The sequence below is a fragment of the Dermochelys coriacea genome, chromosome 1 (assembly GCF_009764565.3).
Source record: "Dermochelys coriacea isolate rDerCor1 chromosome 1, rDerCor1.pri.v4, whole genome shotgun sequence".
In the NCBI taxonomy this organism is placed as follows: domain Eukaryota; kingdom Metazoa; phylum Chordata; order Testudines; family Dermochelyidae; genus Dermochelys; species Dermochelys coriacea.
This window is the reverse complement of record NC_050068.2, coordinates 253,712,286-253,732,068: the sequence shown is the minus strand read 5'-3', so window position 1 is coordinate 253,732,068 and position 19,783 is coordinate 253,712,286. Positions and strand designations below refer to the sequence as shown.

Genomic DNA, 19,783 nt, shown 5'->3' with positions numbered 1-19,783 from the left:
CTGGCCTTGGTTTCCTCCTTGGCACATAGCACTGCAACAATGTAATTTGCTGTCCTTGGCAAATCCACTGAAACAAGCCAAGTGGATGCATTTCTCCACGATATGTTTTCCTTTCTGCTGCTCCTCCGCTCACAAGAACAAAACGGAATGGCAGAGTGACGAAAACATGCTTACGGATGCACAGCACTAAGTGTATATGTATGACTATTGTCACAAACCTGCTGTTGGGTCTAATGTTAAGTCTACCAGTTTTGTTAGTGTTCTTCAGCCCAGAAGCCTCTTGAGATGTCATAATGGAAGATAATTTGTTTTATTACCAGGGGAGCTTTTAATTCATTCCAACAGTAGAGAAATAAGATTAGCGATGGTATTTTGACCACAAGTCCTTGGCATGGCTTTGATTACTGTAATCAGCAAGAAGAATTTCAGGATTTTAACATTCCTGACTATGTTGAAAGGAGTATCTACTAATTAGAGCAAGAAGGTGTTAGTCAGGAGGACTCTGCCATTGCTTTGCAGTGTAAACTTCAAGTCACATCACTATTTGTGTATCAATTTACCCGTCTCATTATAGTGATCAATTATGTTTTTTTATATTGTTGGATAATATAAAGAAGCTGTACACTATATATTCAAATTCTTATTATGCTGACTGATTTGTTTTGCTACAGTTTCTTTTCTTTTTTTTTTAAATATTTCCATTTGGGAGTAAAACCTTTTGCTTTTTTCTTTTATTAAAGACTCGCTCCTTGCTTAGTGTATTTGAAGAAGATGCAGGAACCCTTACAGAGTATACAAACCAGTTGCTTCAAGCAATGCAGCGGGTCTATGGGGCTCAGGTAATCTTTCATTTGTGTCGACTTTGTTTGCCAAGCAGTAGAGGCAACCTTATTATTCTGCTCCTAACAGATACACTGATTTGCAAAGGTGCAGAACATCTGCAGCACACTTTGATTTGTGCAGAAGTTGTGTGGTTGCTCTGCTCTTCTGAAAATCAGTCTCCATGATATTGTCACTCCTTCCTGTCTTGGTGTTTATCTGCTTATTCAGAAAAACGAAATAAGAATCATGGCATACACTTACTCTTGTGTTTACTGCAAGGTCAACATTTTCAAACTTGCCTGCCTAAAGTTAGGGTTAAATTTTCAATTAGATGCCTATATCCCCTTTGAAAATTGGGTTTAGGTATGTACATCATTCATATGATCTTGAAAAATTTACTCTAAATCCCACTGATTTGTAGTGAAGTTTAAGGCTTGTCTACACAGGGAGCTATTCTGGAATATCTGTTCCTGATTAACTCAACATGTGGACAGTCTTAATGCAGCATAAGAATGTTTTATTTTTGAATTAGCTAATTCCACTGGATTCCCTGGATTAGTTTGATCCACTGAAATAAACTAATTTGGAATAAGGCACTCTAATTCCATGTGTGGACACTCCTATTCTGGAATAAATCAGGAATCATTAATCTAATTTAAATTATTCCAGATTAATTTTTGTGTGCAGACAAGCCTTTAGGCTCCCAAGTGCCTAATGGACAGATTTTTAAAAGTATTTAGGCACCAAAAGGTGCAGATAAACACTTAGTGGGGTTTTCAAAAGTGCTTAGGTGCCTAACTAATTTAGATGTTTTTTGAAAATCCCACTGCGCATCTTGAGGCACCTAAATACTTTTGAAAAGATGGCTTTTGAAAATGACATCTGAACTCTCAAATCATTTAGGCACCTCAGAATTTACCCCCTTGATCCTTATTTAGATACTTTTATTAGGGGTCTAAACATAGATTTAGATGCCTAATTTTAAGCAATCAAATTTAAAAATCCCTGCCCCAGTGTTCTGAACAGGAAACGGAATCCACATCTTGGGCCCAAACCTGCACCACTCCACTCTCACAAGAGGTCCCTTTGACCATAATGGGACTATGCAGGTGAGTAAGGTGTGCTTGAATGAGTAAGGGTTTGCAGAATCAGACATCTTATTGTATTTTTTCCTTAAACCTAAGTGTTTGTATTCCAATGAATGCCCTGAATCTTTATAGGGGGGAGAGAGAGAGGAAAAAAAGGGGGTACAGTGTTGCCAACTCTCCCAATTAGATTGCAAGTCATATTTGAGATATTTGATGTTTTACTTAAAGCCCCAGCTCCAACAGACAAGTGACAACAAGAAAATCTCAGGTTTCATTAAAAAGTAAATGTCTAGCCCGCATACTTGTGGAGAAAAGACACAAAATGTGACCCAAGTGCACCCTGAAAGCTCAAATCCCACAATGTAAATGAAATGCCCAGATCCACAAAGATATTCAGGCTCTTAAGTTCCATTGATTTCAATGGAAACTAGAAGCCAAAATACCTTTATGGATTGGGGCCAAAGAAAACAAGATATCTTATTTTTTTTAAAAAAACTAGTGATTTTTAAAACCAGTCTTGTGATTTTGGTGGGCCTAACCCCTGACTTTTCATAGATACTAAGGTCAGAAGGGACCATTCTGATCATCTAGTCTGACCTCCTGCACAGCGCAGACCACAGAATCTCACCCACCCACTCCTATGAAAAACCTCACCCATGTCTGAGCTATTGAAGTCCTTAAATCATGGTTCAAAGACTTCAAGGAGCAGAGAAGCCTCCCTCAAGTCAACCATGCCCCATGCTACAGAGGAAGGCGAAAAACCTCCAGGGCCTCTCCAATCTGCCCTGGAGGAAAATTCCTTCCCGACCCCAAATATGGCAATCAGCTAAACCCTGAGCATATGGGCAAGATTCACCAGCCAGATACTACAGAAAATTCTCAGATCCCATCCATCTAATATCCCATCTCCCAGGGGATTTGGCCTATTTACCCTGAATATTTAAAGATCAATTACTTACCAAAATCCCATTATCCCATCATACCATCTCCTCCATAAACTTATCAAGTAGAAGCTTAAAACCAGATAGATCTTTTGCCCCCACTGCTTCCCTAGGAAGGCTATTCCAAAACTTCTCCCCTCTGATGGTTAAAAACCTTCGTCTGATTTCATGTCTAAAATTCCTGGTGGCCAGTTTATACCCATTTGTTCTTGTGTCCACATTGGTGCTGAGCTGAAATAATTCCTCTCCCTCTCCTGTATTTATCCCTCTGATATATTTATAGAGAGCAATCATATCTCCCCTCAACCTTCTTTTACTTAGGCTAAACAAGCCAAGCTCCTTAAGTCTCCTTTCATAAGACAAGTTTTCCATTCCTCGGATCATCCTAGTAGCCCTGCTCTGTACCTGCTCCAGTTTGAATTCATCCTTTTTAAACATGGGAGACCAGAACTGCACATAGTATTCTAGGTGAGGTCTCACCAGTGCCTTGTATAATGGTACTAAAACCTCCTTATCCCTACTGGAAATGCCTCTCCTGATCCATCCCAAAACCGCATTAGCTTTTTTCACAGCCATATCACATTGGCAGCTCATAGTCATCCTATGATCAACCAATACTCCAAGGTCCTTCTCCTCTTCTGTTACTTCTAATTGATGCGTCCCCAACTTATAACTAAAATTCTTGTTTTCAATAGTTGTGGTTGGCAAAACCCAGTGATGTTGTCTTTGACTGCCACAGCTCAGAGTTAAGGGACCTTAAGGGCTGTGTAAACGTTGATTTACAATATTCTTCGGAAGTATAACCCTTATTTTACAGATAAGAAAATTAAAGCAAAGGGGAATTGACTTGCCTAAGGTGAGTGAGTAGAAAAGCCAGGTTCAGAACTCAAGGCTCCCTACTTTTGTGCTTATTCTTCTATATCGTATTCCCTCTTAAAAAGGAACAGGACTGCTAGCACTTCCTGTGGGCTATCAGTGAGGTCAAGCCATGATGTATTCTAATGAAACAACTGCTAAAGTGTGTTTGGCCCCATACACAGATAGCAATTAATATTATGGGCCTGATTATTTAGATTATTCACAATTGAGGAATTCGTAACAAAACATGAACATACAACAGATATCACTTGCAGAGTCCACTACTTATTAGCAATCCACAAAGATATTATTTTCAGGACATTCTCTTTGGAACCAAAATAAATTGTCTAACAAGTCACTATTCTCCTTCCCCAACAAGGCAGGCAAACATCATTCATTTTGCAACAAGAGGTGTGTGGCTCAAAAGAGCTGCCTAAAAAGTCTAGTATGATATTTTCAATGCTCAGTTGCCATTACAATGAATCAGAACTGGCTTCCAAACATTCTATGCACCTCTGAAATTCTCAGCCGTGATACATTACCTTTCATTTAAAAAAAAAAAAAGAATCGGGCTCTAAAAAACCATCACATATTCTTTAAGATTACATGCAAAGAATATAAGGACCTTAGTATAAAGATTTACAACAAAACTGTGCAAAACAACCTATTTTATTGGGATTGTCTCTCAAACAGACAATATGATACTCTGGACATTAGTATTTTCTTGCTATTGATCCAGGGTTCATTTCAAACTGCATTTCTGAGCCGTGGGCACTCAAACCCAAGCTGATGTCATAGGATGTTTATTCCCCAGGACCGCACACTGTCCACTAAGAGATCATTAGCAATGCTGCTCACATTAGATGCAAGAAGCAATCCTAAAAGCAGCTAGCAGTAAGACATTATCATTGATAATGCTTCCAACATTACCCACTAGGGCCTGACTTTTCACAAGTGACTGATTTTGAGTTTCCAACTTCGGATGACTTAAAGCAGTGGTTCTCAACCAGGGGTATGTGTACCCCTTGGGGTACAGAGAGGTCTTCCATTGGGTACATCAACTCACCAGATATTTGCCTAGTTTTACAACAGGCTACATAAAAATCCCCAGTGAAGTCAGTACAAATCAAAATTTCATACAGACAAAATGAGAAAGTGAGCAATTTTTCAGTAATAGTGGCTGTGACACTTTTTTGTATTTTTATGTCTGATTTTGTAAGCAAGTAGTTTTTAAATGAGGTGAAACTTGGGGGTATGCAAGACAAATCTGACTCCTGAAAGGGGTACAGTAGTCTGGAAAGGTGGAGAACCACTGCCTTAAGGGAGCCTGGTTTTCAAAAAGGGTTAAATTAAGCACCTGCCCCCGAAAATGAGATTTCTCGAGTCAGGCACTCAAAATCAGGAGTCATTGGCAAAAATTTAGAGCCCAAAACAGCTAATGCAAGAAGTGCTTGGGAGGAGAGTGGCCAAGGAGGAAGAGGGAAATAAGTCTGGCAAGGAGTAGGAGACTAAGTAATATAGCAAAGCATGGGAGAGTGTGGTGGGACAGTGAGAAGAGGAAAGGTTATGGGGAAGCAAGAAATGGAGAAGACAGAAAACAGAAGGAAAAGAAAAGACGAGTTTCATGAGTCACAGTCAGTGATGGATGGAGCCTCCCAATTCAATGGGTGTACTCAGCCGTTGCTGCCTCCTCACCCAACCAAAGGGACATCAACCACATGGAGTATCTTGGTACTGCAACCGTAATTGTGGCCCGGTGTGACTTGACCTTGAGGGCAAATAGCAGAGATGTGAGGGTGATTCAAGCCCAGCATCTTCACATTCACCTGTATTGTGACAGCACCAACTAATAGCAACATGGGGTTTGCGGGAGCTTTACATAGTTTTCTCAGTACTACTTAAATACTATTTGTTGTTGAAATCTTCTCTGTGATTGTTCTCTGCCGAACAAACACATGAGAGACGGGGTTTGCAACCTAACCGGCCCACTGACAGCAATTCCCGGCCCCAGGGCAGAACAGTCAGTAGGCCCCCCCATATGTGCACAAGCCGTGCTCGCGCAGACATGGTCTGCCTGACATTTGGGTGGTGCTGTGTCTGCTCTGGCTGGTGCCCAGCGAGCTGCCAACTGCACCGCTGGGCGCGCTCTTCTGGCATGGTCAGGGCTTCTGTATGCCCACCCGGTAGGGTTGCCAACTGTCTAATCACACAAACCCAAAGATCCTTGCCCCCCCCCGCCCCTTCCTTGCCACACCGCTGTCCCGTCCCTTCTCTGAGGCCCCACACATGCTCACTCCATCCCCCCTCCCTCTGTCACTTGCTCTCCCCCACCCTCACTCACTTTCACGGGGCTGGGGCAGGATTGGGGTGCGGAAGAGGGTGCAGGCTCTGAGAGGGAATTTGGATGTGGGAGGAGGCTCAGGGCTGGTGTAGGGGGTTGGGTGCGGAGAGGCTCAGGACTGGGGCAGGGGGTTGGAGTGCGAGCTCTGGGAGGGAGTTTGGGTGTGGGGTGCGGGCTCTAGGCTGGGGCAGGGGGTCGGGATGCAGGAGGGAGTCAGAGGGTCAGTATTTACCTTGGGCGGCTCCCGAAAGCAATCGGCCCACCCCTCTGGCAGCGACTCCTAGGTGGGGGATCCAGGGGGTCTCCGTGTGCTGCTGCCTGCAGGCACTACCTCCACAGCTCCCATTGGCCGCAGTTCCCAGCCAATGGGAGACCCCCTCCCCAGGGATGTGCCAGCTGCTTCCGGGAGCGGTGTGGAGTGAGGGCGGTCAGGGTGCCTGTCTTAGCTCTGCTGTGCTGCGGCCAGGGGCCCCCGGGCCCTTTTAAATCATCTGGGCCCCTGGGAATTGCCCCCTTTGCGCCCCCACCCATCCCCATTGGCAGGCCTGCACCTAAAGACATACAAAATCTCTGAGTGAGAAGGAGTAACAGAGAGAAATCCTTGAGACTGGTGCAGTTCAAGTGCCTGGCTTCGTTCTGCAACATGAGCACCAAAATAATGGTGGTGCTTTAAATTGGCCCTTAGGGTTCAGTGGCTAAACCAGTTCCCCTCTTTGGCTTTGATTGATTTTCACCTGTTGCGGGGCTACTTTCCCACCCCTTTTCATTATTCCTCCTCAGTTCTCTTCACTAGCTGGCTCCTCCGCTGGATTGCAGATTTTAAGTGGGAAGGTGTAACTTGTGACTTCTTTAGAAGCTGCTGTTTAATGCATTCTGTGGGAAGGGGGGCATCAGACGTAGTTTGTGTCCTTTTCAATGTACATGGTCGCAAAGTTACTCCCAGACTAGCCATGTGTCCGCAAACAGCCTATTCTTTTTATTCTTGAATTTGGGCTCAGTCCTGTAACCCATCCATTATGTGTGTATTTAAATTGATGCATGTTAATAGTTCCACTGGCCCGTTTGGGATTGCTCTAAGCATTCCTCTACACACAGGTTTGTACGGCTACCATAGTTTGAAACCTGTATAGTTATACCAGTACAACCCCCTAGTGTGGATGCAGTGATACCTGTATATTGGCACAAGTTATTCCGGTGAATTTAGGCAAATAAGCTATACTAGTGTAAAGCACCTTTAAACTGGTATAACTGCATCCATGCTAGAGGTTGTACCAATGTAATTATTTCAGTAAGAAAAAATCATGCTTCTAACCAAACAGTTAAATTGATACTAAAATTGAATGTAGACCAAGCCTCATTCACACTGACTGGCCATGGATTATATGAATTGGTGTAGCACTTTGGGACTTCTCATGTACACAGAGTTAAGCATGTGCTTGAGTAATTGCAGAATCAGAGCCATACGGCACATCTACCCTGCAATAAAAGACCCACAGCATGGCCATGGCTGGCCCAGGTCAGCTGACTTGGGCTCGCAGGGCTCAGGCTGCAGGGTTATAAAATTGCAGTGTAGTTGTTTGGACTCAGGCTGGAGCCTGGGTTCTGAGACACCACAGGTGATAAGATCTCAGAGCCCGGGCTTCACCCGAGCCCAGATATCTACGCTGCTATTTGTAGCCCTACATTCCCAGGCCCGCGAGCCTGTGACAGCTGACCCAGGCTCTAAGACTTGGTGCTGTGGGTTTTTTATCGCAGTGTCGACTGAGATCTTTGAGGCAGGGAAGGTCACTTGCAGTGTGTGTATATCCCCCAGGGTCCTGGTCCTGTTTGTGGCCTATAAGCACAACCACTGTCCAAATAATAAAGTAGTAACCACAGTAATCCTAACTATGTTTGGTTACCTTTACTAAACTCTCCTTTTTGTTTTGTAGAATGAAATGTGTCTAGCCACACAACAGCTTTCCAAGCAGCTTCTTGCATATGAAAAGCAGGTACGTCGAAAATTGTTTGCCAGGCTCAACATTCAGCTGATTAGATGGCGCATATAAAAAATCTGTTCAAAGGGTAGGATTTTCAAAACGGCTCATCCTTGGCCTGATTCAGGTCCCATTGAAGCCATTGGGGCAAATTGCCTGTTGATGTCAGTGGGAGCAACGCTGAGTATTTTTGAAAATCCCATCCAAAATGTTTACGTTAGTAAATTAATGAAGATGCAAAGCAGCCTATTCTTGGTATGACCAGTCCTTTTAAATAAATCAGATAAACATTATTCCTTTAGACAAGGAAATTAAAATATAAAGTGCATGTATGAAAGTAGTATATTATTTGTACATATGTAGTACAACATATTGTCTGTATACTGACCTTGTTGACTTACAGTATCAATATATATTTTTATTTTCAGAATTTTGCCTTGGGTAAAGGAGATGAAGAAGTGATATCCACCCTTCATTACTTTTCAAAAGTAGTGGATGAGGTAATTTAAATGGTCTATAGCAATATCATCATGTTCTCTGTCTGTCTCTTTATCCATTTGCCTCTGACTACTACAGAAGGCTAAATTCTGCCTGGCCTTTGTGCAACTAGGTAATGGAGGGGAAGGAGGAATAAATCCCACTCGCTTTTTATAAGCCTTGTGTTGGAATTATTAATATTTTCAAATATTAATAAGGGAAACCACCAAACACTAATTTAACCATAAATTCCTTTATTAAATCCAAAGGCCTAATTGTATCGATACAATTGCTCTAATCATTCCTTAAAAGCCTAAATAATAAGCAATTTACTACAGCCAAACAGTAACAAAAAACATTTATAAGCATTTGGTCAAGATACTTACAAACAGGCTAATCCCAGCGGTGCTCGGCCCCATATTGGTTGGCTCCATGGTCAGGAATTAGCAATGAACCCTTGAAGAGTTCACTTTTTATACCCTTTAACAAACAAGTGATGTCATTGCCAGTTATTGACTTCAGCTAAAAAACAAATTGAGACAGTTCACCTTTATTTCCAGACTTAATCCAGATAAGATTTACAATCTCCTTTCTTCCCTCCTTCTTATCTCCTCCCCTCCTTCCTGCTGACCAGCACCTTTTTCATTGCACCTGGTTAACATAGGACATAACACTGGTAGGTGGGGTGGGAAGGTCCATGTTGGCTCCTTTTAAAAGAGATCCTTTTCCTCTTATTGCCTGTAGTCACCCCTATCAGTCAGAGGCCTTCCTTTTAGAAACTTCCCCTTATTTCATTAGTTATTCTTTGAACCAGACATCCTGCCTATTTCATTCCATTTGGCCTTATAACTCATTATTTTTAAGGCCTTCCTTCTACATGCTATTGAGGTCCATTTTTACAACACCTATGGATTTCCTTAACCAATAAGCTAACTTTCCTTCTTTAATTTGATACTTATCCTACACCAGGTAAGAGTTGAGCAGAGTTGCAACCCCACTGCTCAGGGGAGTGAGTGTAGGGCTGCTACTGGGATGCTCCCAAGTGGAAGCGTAATGCTCCAAGTGGGAGAACAATGCCCCAGTCAAAACCCCACTCCCATATGTGTGAGGGCGAGTAGATTGCATCTCTTAAAGGTGAGCCAATTTGTATTACTAGGGGAGTGCTGGGAATATTGGCTCAATCCACAAAGGTAGTTAGACTCATAACTTCTATTGAAAGTCCTGGTCTTTGTGAATATGGGCCATTCAATCTCTTTGAGGCTCCCCCGTCCCCTCATGCATCATCCTCAATGCAAGGCTATGCCAAATAGGCAGGGGAATTAGGGGAGATTCTGAAATGGGTCAAGTATCAACCAGATTGGACTAGTTTATATTCCCCTTCTTCTGATAGAAAAGGCCTTTACACTATTAGGCATTAAACTCTGCAATCAGTGCCCAGATTTTCCAGGGAAAGGAGCAGAACAAGCAACAGTTAATGAAGTTTCAAATAGTCACCACAAGATGACATAGAATTTTATGCTGTAGGATTCAGCAGGAGTTTGATGGCAAGAGGGTTGGTTTAAATCAGGCTACAGAGTTGAGTACACAATGCTTTTATTCTCTCCAGGCAGTACATGTCACTGCTAAGGAATGGGAGTTTTTCTAAATATGGCCTCACTGGGCATGAAATAGTGTTTCCCGGGTGGTCTAAGTATCCAGGTACTTGTATGACATTACTGTCGGAGTGGTTTGGTCTTACCTCATCCCTTCTAGGTTCCACGGGGTCTCTGCTTGTATAATCAGAAATACACTGCTACCTATTTGTTTACTTTTAACTTTTGCTTGCCATTAAAGTAAAAAAACAAAGGGCTGTATTGGGGCCAAATTTAGACAGAATAACAAAACTTGATTAAAATATTAGCCTGGGGTAACTCCATTGACTTAATCAAAGTTACCCCAAAGATTAATTTAGCCCTTACTTGCTTCCTGCAATGCCATTTCTTTCTGGTGATCTTTAAAAAGACTGATGGTTAATGTCACACAACCAACTGTCTCAGAACACACTCAAAGCATTGCTCCCTCTTACTGGAGTATAATGTTTTCTCCCTTCCAAGGTACAAACAAAGCCCTCCTCTTTGCTGGCTGTGAGCACGGAATCCATTTTGTTGAATCAAGACTTTTCTTCTTAAGTTACCCACTCCTTCCTTTCCTCAGCCTCCTGCTAGGCATGTCAGCTGTGCCCCTGGAGTTTACTGAATCCCAGTTATGGCTACTCTACATCCACTTAACCCCTCCAGTCTGGTTCCCTGCCTCTGCAGACTTGACAGGAAGAACAGGTTTGCAGAAATTGGCCTTACCTGGCAACCATGCCAGGGATCCAGACAAGTAACGTCCTGTATCTCAGTGCTCCCTGACAGTATACAGAACATCACATCTTTGGTCTCATCTATGGAACCTTTTGCCAAGCCCCAGCATGATTATGGGCATCCTAGCTGAGCCCAGTCTGATGCTCTCCCCTGCTGCTATTGACATGGAAAAAGGGACCTCCCCATCCATATATAACAACATGCCACAAAACTTGTCTTTTATGTGCTGGATCACATTCTGGCCTGAATTTTAAAGAGACACCTACAGAAATGCCCGGGGGGGGGGAGGGGGAGGGAAGAAGACTTGCCATGAGAGTAAAGCATTTATGAATAGGGTCCTTTATTTGTAATGATTCCTATTGTGTAAATTGAAATGTAGTCACAAATGACAGGAAAGAGAAGCTCTAGCAGTGGGAAATGGTTCTGACTTTGTTGTGTAGAGCATTAACAAAGAACGTGGTTAATAGAGGGTAATTACTAATGAAATCTAATCAAAGGCTCAAGTATGAAGGATCTGAAATGCTCTTTGAATCCTTTAAAAAAGATCAGGCAAGGATTAAATTAAGCATTTAGGCTGACATCCTTATTAACCATGCACATCTTGAGTAAACAAGCTTTGGGGATTGGAGAGCATAGTATCCTCTCACCCAATCCATTGAACTCAGGTGCAGAAGCCGTGGCCACTGCTATGGTGTGTGGGCTGTGGTAGCAGCTGTAACACACTGTAACACTCCTTCCTAGCTATATGGCTTTTCCCTGGATCACTGCTCAGGGACTTACACTGATTATTGAATGGTTCTACTTATCTCCTCCATAGTCCATCCCTACACCCCATTCCATGCATTAAAGAAGATGACAAATAATTTTAATTTGTATTGTAGTAGCAGCCTAGCAGTTTCAGTCACACATCATAGCCCCACTATGCTAGGCATTGTACAAACACAGAACAAAAAGACAGTCCCTGCCTCTAAGAGCTGATAGTCTAAGAGTTTTCTATATGGGAAAGTTTTTACAATAAGGGTTAAATATAGACAGCTACAGAATGAATCAAAAAAAGAACTTTTGTGTGTGGGTGCAAAGCAGTTTGTGCCGAGAAAACTAAAGTTAAACTGAAAAATCTTGCTTTGTAGACAAGCCCTTAAGTATAAGATGGAGACAACAGGTAAGTACAACAGACAGACGGGAAACACAAGGTAACAGTGAGATGATTATGAACCATACGACCAAGGATGGTTGTACCACACCTGCTGCCCAACCATTGTTGAGTTTCACTGGGAGTCAATTTCCCTTCCTCCTCTCCTCCCCTCCCCCCTTCACTCAAAATGACGATGGGGGAAGACATATTTTATAGAATCAGTGTTCATTTTATTGGCGATTAAATCACTCTCTGCCTGATCTTTCAGTCCATACTCAGGTAAAACTCCCATTGCCTTCAATAGAGAGGGTTGCATAAATCAAGAGTGTAGAATCCATTGACTCCAATAGGAGCTCAGCACTTACTAAAATCAGGAGGTGCCTAAATGTGGCTTTTAGAAGTCTAACTTGCTGCTGCTGCTGCTTTTTTTTTTATTAAATATTGGCCTTAATCCGTTTCCCTCCCCGTCCCAAAAAAGGGGGAAAATCAATCCAAATAAATAAGAAAATATTGATAAAATGTGAAGGACATGGTAGTTGTGAATGGTATCGTCATTCTGGTGAAAGAATTCTTTGAGGCAGACAGATGGAAGAATTCTTCTAGTTCTCCACATGTTAGTATGGTATCAGGTTCTGAGGTAGGACAGACGTTCAGTCCCTTAGAGCACAGATAATGCAGCTCCAGTGTGGGTTAGTCTTGATAAACGGATAATGTTTGGGTGTCGTGTAGTGTCCGTGTGGTGGGTACTGGTGCCATGGTTTCTCCCAGTGGTGTGTTCTGTGGTTGTGGAGTACTTGTAGTTGGTTCCATTTTTTGTTGTTCTGTTGGGTGGCCGTCATCAGTTGTTTTTTTTTGTTTGTTTGTTTGTTTGTTTTTTTTTTATAGTTTGGATTTCTTGCATGATTTCCAAGTAACTTTACTGGGTTTTTTTTAAACTCCAGTGTGTGGGAGCCTGTGATGATTTCTCATTTGAGATGGTCGCTTTTGGGGCATGTGAAATGCAGTAAATGGTTCCTCAGTTTCTCTGAAGTCTGTCTGCAGAGCTGTTCAGCATATTTGCAGTTGTATGTAGTGGTCACACGGTTATAGAAGGTGAGACCTCTGGGGATGCTTTTTCTTCATTTTACGGAGTTTCCATTTCAGATGGCTAAATTCGATATCTTCCATTGTATGCAATGTAGTTGTAATAACAATAATAAATATTGTTTTAAATATTTAAATAAATTGTTTTAAATGTTGTTTACCCACCTTGTCTCTCTCAGATCCTTGGACTGACACAGCTACAACTACACTGCAGACAGAGGCATATATGGCTCACGGGCTGATGAGTGTGTCTGTAGTACTCTGTGCACAATGCAGTATTTTAGATCATTTCTCTCCCTTTCAGCTTAACATTCTCCATTCTGAGCTGGCAAAACAGCTTGCGGACACAATGGTTCTCCCGATCATACAATTTCGAGAAAAAGATCTTACGGGTAAGTTTTGGCTAGATTCCAAATTGCTATCAACTCATAACTTTTGATGCCTGACATATTTCGTTGTAAGCTATTGACTATTTATCAATTTGTCATTAAGAAACTTGTTTTTGCATTAATTGCCAGAAAAATCTGATATTTTCTTTCTTGTTGCTAGACTGAGCATTTTTGATCAGACAGACATAAATTTGTGGAAGTCCAGCACACATGCTACGTATTTTAAAATACAAGGCCACATTCTCCACCATGTGGTCTATTTTTATACTAATGTGACTTAATTGAATTCAGCGGTGTCATACTTGCATAAAGCAGTGGTGCACCAGGCTTGTGAACATCTGAAAGGAGAGGTAGTATTAACCCTACTGTGAGAAAACTGGGTTTGAAAAACGGGCAGGATTTTTCTGACTACAAAGCATACCTGTTTTCCTCCTGTTTAGGCTACTCAGCCCTTTTGACTCTGTGCCGCCCCTGGAAATATCCAGATGGCACAAAATTGGAAATTCCTTGCTCACAAAGCAAAATAACAGTGCAAATATTTGGAATAACTTTGAAAGCAAGGTGCTGTGCAAGTTCAGAGAGTGTCTAACCAGCACATGCAAGAGAAGCACAAGATTTTATTGACTCTATCTCAACTTTCAATAATTAATAATAATAAATAGTTCCCAGGCTCAGCTCCCCTCAGAAGGCATTTAGGGCCCTACATTTGTTTGAACTGGTTGTACTGGAAGAGAAAACAACTGCAGTATAATTGTGAAAGAAAACATGCTTTGGACAAATGATGATTTTCAGCTCGTTTCATTTCCATACATCACTGTAGAGCAGTTAAGACTATGATGACATGAATGGGCCTGTGGTAGGTGTCCAGACAAGAGGCACATAATGTCCAAATACCAAGATCTTTGTCCTGCAAATGCTTTCATATCTGCTTAACTTTGCTCACTTGATTTCAGTGAGACCACTCACATGCTTACTGTTAAATACGCATGTAAGTGTTTGCAGGGCTGGAGTCTAAGGGGTTACATTTTTCTATTCTACTCTTGTATGTGTTCATCATAGTATCTGAGTGCCTTTCAGTAGTGCATTAGGCAACATGACTAATATCTGTCACATGTTTGTTCTCATCCTTTTCCCAGGGGAGAAATGTGTATGCATAGCAGAGTGTCTTGTTTTTAATTAACACATTCACACGCAATGCTATATCTATATCTATATAAAAGAAAGAAAGGCACCTTGCACTTGGAGCAGAAGATGGTGAGGTTTATGATGGTCTTTAGTTCCTGGAGGAGTTCATTCCATAGTCTTGGGCCAGCCCCTCAGAAAGCTCCTGTGTCTCTTCATACGACTGGCTGTGTGTGTGTGTGTGTGTGTGTGTGTGTGTGTGTGTGTGTGTGTGTGTGTAATTTGCACCCAAAATTTCAAATCACCTCTGCCCTTGTTCATAGGAGGGGAGAGAACCAGGAGATGTATCTCATCCCCACTATCTAAAGCCCCAGAGGTGTCAAGAACCCAAACTCTCCCAATTCTGTGGATGCCAAAGTCCCATCTATCACCTGTCCAGCTGCCAAAATCTCTTGCTTCCCCACCAAGAGCTTCCCAAGAGCAGCTATGCATTTTCAGTACAGAAATCTGTGGCCCACTGAAAATTTGGTATAGGATAAAATTAACTAATAATACAAGCGATTCTCTACTTACAGCCTTATTTTTCATATTTGATGCAATAAAAACCTCCATGTTCTGGTTTATTTGAAGCTGCCTCAGAATTCCCACCCTCTTACACTAGAGGGATGCAGACACTTGGGGAGGCCTTGAGCTATGGCACAGCTTTGGTCTAGCTCATCCAAGAGCACATGGTACCTTGATGATGAACACACATCCTGCAATTTCTCTCTAAGCTTTTCACAATTTCCTACTGGGTAATCTTACTGAAGAGATTACTGCAAGTTACAGTGCCCAGGGAGGGGGCAGTGAGAGCAGCATCTTTGAAAATCAGCTTATTTACTTAGTTACTTTCCTTGCCCGAATCAGAACATTTTTCCCAGTATCTTTAATATTGGCCCCAAACCAGCAATCGCATCTACATTGATGTCACTGTGGCTCTGCAAAGGCACAAAGGTCTGCCTGAGTAAGTCTGATCCAGTTAGAGGATCAGGGTCCTAGTTCATATGCTGTGGCAGTCACTGGTGGGCACACAGCTTTGTGTGTGTCATTTAAGCACTGGCAATATGTTGTTCAAAGCAGCAGATTTTTTTAGGCAAAGGACAGCTCCTCTTTGGTAATGGACAAAGTGGCTTGGAGGTTCCTTGTATAAATTACACCTGTACATACAGGATCTTTTTCCATATTCAGAGCTTGTACAGTAAAGGAAGTTTATCTAAATCTTACCTACCTACATGTACAGGTGCTTCCTTCCATTATTCCTTTCCTGAGATCCCAGCAAGGGACCAGCAGTGGAGGAGCATCATGTGACCAAGTGGTACATCAGAGGAAGAGAAGTAGTCCTTGCAGTAAAGAGGGAAGTGGATCAGTAAAGTGAATAGTAATGTAAAGCACAGCAGAGCATGAGGGTGGAAATTACTTATATTTCAGTTGACTCCCCCACAAAGGCCCAGTTAGGATAGGGAACTCATTTGTGCTTGCCTTGAGGTGTGTATAATTTAATTTAAGACAAGACCCAAATGGATGAAACAAATGGGGCATGGGTGATGCCAGAGACTCATTGCAAATATTTTGTAAGTGCTGCTCTTCATTTATTATTTTCAAGACACGAACATAAATTACACCTTTCTGTTTGTAGGAGTAAAATGACGTAGGCAACTGTCCTTCAAGTACCTATAAAGAGAGTTAGTTTTATTGTGATTCTGCTTGAATAAGCAATGTATATAGTGCTCTCTTCATTCTGAAGTGTTGACTTTTTTTTATTTCAGAAGTAAGCACTTTAAAGGATCTTTTTGGCCTTGCTAGCAATGGTATGTTTCATATTTTTGTTTGTTTCTAATGGCATGCACTAATTATGTCACCGGAGACATGTGTGTATACCCATGCCATGATGCTGAAAATGTTTCTTGTTTCCAGAACATGATCTCTCCATGGCAAAGTATAGCCGATTACCAAAAAGAAGAGAAAATGAAAAGGTAAAAAAAAGTCTTATAGTTTTGGTTTTTAATGTATGGAAAGTTTTTAATCAGCGGCTCTGCCTACATACTCATTTTTTAACTACAGCATTAGCAAATGTACAAACTTCTGGGTTTTGTGGATTGAATCCACAGTAGCTCAAGACTCCCAGTGATTGACTTTTGAGTCAGCAACAAAGCTTTTAGGCCTCAGTTGAGAAAAGTACTGAAGCATGTGCCTAACTTGAAGGAACTATTTACATGTTTCAAGTACATCACATTGTGCTGCTGCTTGAGGCACCTAGGGCTGAGTGTCAGCCTGTGTCACACGTGTGCTTAAGCGTTTTGTTGAATTTGAGGCCATAAAGTAGCAAGGGGAACTGTAAGGATGATGACTTCACGACAGAAGAAATCCAAAATGACCACAAAGATTTTTATAGGCCTCCTGCTGTAAAACCCATCTGTCTACCAATCTTCTACAGGGAGGATGCTGTACTAGAGGATTATTGATGTGGTTTGTTTGTACCTGAAGTGATGTAATAATGCCATATATCTGCTGTGCTTAAAGGACTACATTCTCCTCTTTAGTGTGCCTGCCAGGTCTTTGGATATTGATTCTCATTCCACCTCCAGCACATGAAAGTGATGTCAGTGGGACTGATCCTGCATTCTTTGCACACCCAAGCCTCCCACTCAGTACAAAGTGTGCAAAGAATGTAAGATTGCGCCAGTAGGAGATTTGACACTTTTAGAGAGATCCGAAGATCGTTTAAGGGATCTGCATTCTAGATCAGAATGCAATGTTTAGTTCCTGTATCGGATGTATGTGCTTGGACGTGCAGCAGATTGTGAGTTGTGCCGAGAATTATTAGTTCTATGAATTACACACACATAGGACCAAGTTCTGATCTCAGCTACAATAAAATTACTCCAGACTTACGCTGATGTGACTGAAGTCATAACCTGATGCTTACAATTTAAAATATGTAGTAGTTGTGCTATTTATAGCCCAGAGAGCTGTTTATATGCTTGAAGAGAGACAAGGTGAAACCTCTTTTGGTGAGAGAGACAAGCTTTCGAGCCATACGGCGCTCTTCTTCAGGTCCTCGAAAGTTTCTCTCTCTGACCAACAGAAGTCAGTCCAATAAAATATATTACCACAACCCCCTTGTCTCCTTAATACCCTGGGACCGACACAGCTATAACTACACTGCATACATCAATTAAAGTTAGAGAGGCAGTTAAATATGTTGCTAGGAAGAGCCTATATTAATTGATTTAATTAATTGTTTTACTTTAATGCTTGTTTTTATCTTGTCATGGAGATATTGTTTTCCATAATAAAAAATAAGTATTTAATGATGCCATTAAATTAATCAGTAGATGATCTGGATATATCCATAACATGATTCTGCATTGCATGACTGCCGGTTTTAAAGTTCTGCATACATTTTTATTCAGCTAAAGACAGAAGTAGTAAAGGAGGTGGCAAATGCAAGGAGGAAGCAGCATCTTTCATCATTACAGTATTACTGTGCCCTGAATGCTCTGCAGTACAGGAAGAGAATTGCAATGATGGAACCTATGCTAGGATACGCACAAGGACAGGTATGTACAGTAAAGCCAGAATAGTGGAAATGTCACTTAAAGGAACATGTCTCTGGGATATGCAAGACATTTTGGCATAGAAGGAGTTGTGGCAGCTGACGTATGAAAATAGGGAAAACCTTATTCAGAAAGTCTCCTGTTAGAATAAAAATGGTAGTACAACATTTTTTCTGTGTGAACCTGTAGATTTCCTCTTTGTATTCAAACAACGTGCATATTGAGCCAAATTTTACAAGGTAAAGTTGTACTTTATTTATTTATGGTCAAATAGTTGGACATTTAGCTACTCATAAAGATACTACTTTAAAACACACACGCACACAAAAGCAAAATCAGCACATTCTAGGCTGAATGGTATGGACACTAAACTGTCATCACAACAAAATTTACTCCCATGTCATTGTTTACTTTGTGCTTTTATAAGCTCACCTGTGTGACAGTTTACTTCCCAGCATGAGATATTCAGCATGCTGATGAGGAGTCTCGTGTGAACGGGAACTGGAGCATGTGTTGGACAATAGCAGAGTGAGTGTAGTCAAGTGGGTTGAGCACGAGGCTAGGAAATCCTATACACTAATCCTTGCTCAGCCACATTTGCTGTGTGGTTTGGCCAAGTCTCTGTCTCAGTTTCCAAGTCCATAAAATGTGGCAGTACTACTAAATACCTACTGCCCAGGAGTGTTGGGAGGATTAATTGATTAATATTTGTACAGCACTTTGAGGCCTCTATGTTAAGGTCCATTTACACTGCCAGAATGATGTAAAGGGTCCTTAATGTAAATGAGAACCAGGACCTGAAACTACTGAGTGTAAATAAGTCTACGCCAGAGGTTCCCAAACTGTGGGGCATGCCCCCCTAGGGAGGCATGGAGGAACGTTGTGGCAGGGAGGGCAGGAAGTGCCACCTAGTTCTGCTCTGGGCCCTGGCTGCTGGCCTTGGCCCCTGGCCTTGGCCCTCTTACCCATGTCCGCATCTCTCCTGGAGCCATAGCCCTGCTGCAAGCCTCAGCTCTGGAGGTAAGGGGGGGGTTGCGAGGTAAAAAGTTGGGGACCACTGGTCTATGCAGTATTATCTAGTGAGGGGGAAACCACAAAAAACACAAAAGTCAAGTAGTTCAGGGCCTTCTCTGCAAATTATCCACACTGGTGTAGTCTGCAAAACTGCTGGAAATCTCATGAGAACAGGCCTTTGCATGATATTTCTGATGCTTCATACTTCCACTTGGGACAAAAATTGAGTGGGTCTGTTTCTTCACTCTCCTGTACTTTGCATAATCATCTCCACCTGTGCAAAAGGGATGTAACAAGAATTCTATGTCCACTTATACCAGTAGAGGGAGTTTACTCCCTCTTAGGACAGGTGTCAATCACAGCAGGGGAAGACTGCACTGATTTTCCCCAGCTAAAATCAAATGATGCTCTCTCTTCCTGTCTAGAGAGAGTAGTGTTTTCTCACAGTTTCCCCCTCCCAGGCTGGTGCAGCAAGTGCTTCCCTTTCTGTTTCAATCTACTTTAACCACTGGGGCATCTCTGCAGAGTAAAATAAGGCATTCCCACTTACCTGCTTGTATGAAAACAAAGTGCCAAGCTGGAATCCTGGACTTTGG

General features: G+C 42.0%; 1 protein-coding gene across 6 annotated transcripts in view; it reads left to right on the top strand.

The window, feature by feature from the left end:
• APPL2 (adaptor protein, phosphotyrosine interacting with PH domain and leucine zipper 2) overlaps nucleotides 1-19,783 on the top strand; it is a 91,775-nt gene that overhangs the window by 8,012 nt on the left and 63,980 nt on the right. For 4 of the 6 annotated variants that reach the window (XM_038387778.2, XM_043519564.1, XM_038387756.2 and 1 more), the window contains exons 2-8: nucleotides 741-839; nucleotides 7,982-8,041; nucleotides 8,455-8,526; nucleotides 13,371-13,458; nucleotides 16,383-16,424; nucleotides 16,531-16,589; nucleotides 18,030-18,176. In XM_038387778.2, the coding sequence (XP_038243706.1) occupies nucleotides 741-839; nucleotides 7,982-8,041; nucleotides 8,455-8,526; nucleotides 13,371-13,458; nucleotides 16,383-16,424; nucleotides 16,531-16,589; nucleotides 18,030-18,176 (567 nt within the window). The remainder of the gene's footprint in view (nucleotides 1-740; nucleotides 840-7,981; nucleotides 8,042-8,454; nucleotides 8,527-13,370; nucleotides 13,459-16,382; nucleotides 16,425-16,530; nucleotides 16,590-18,029; nucleotides 18,177-19,783) is intronic. The other 2 variants (XM_038387800.2, XM_043519568.1) reach the window with 1 other exon arrangement.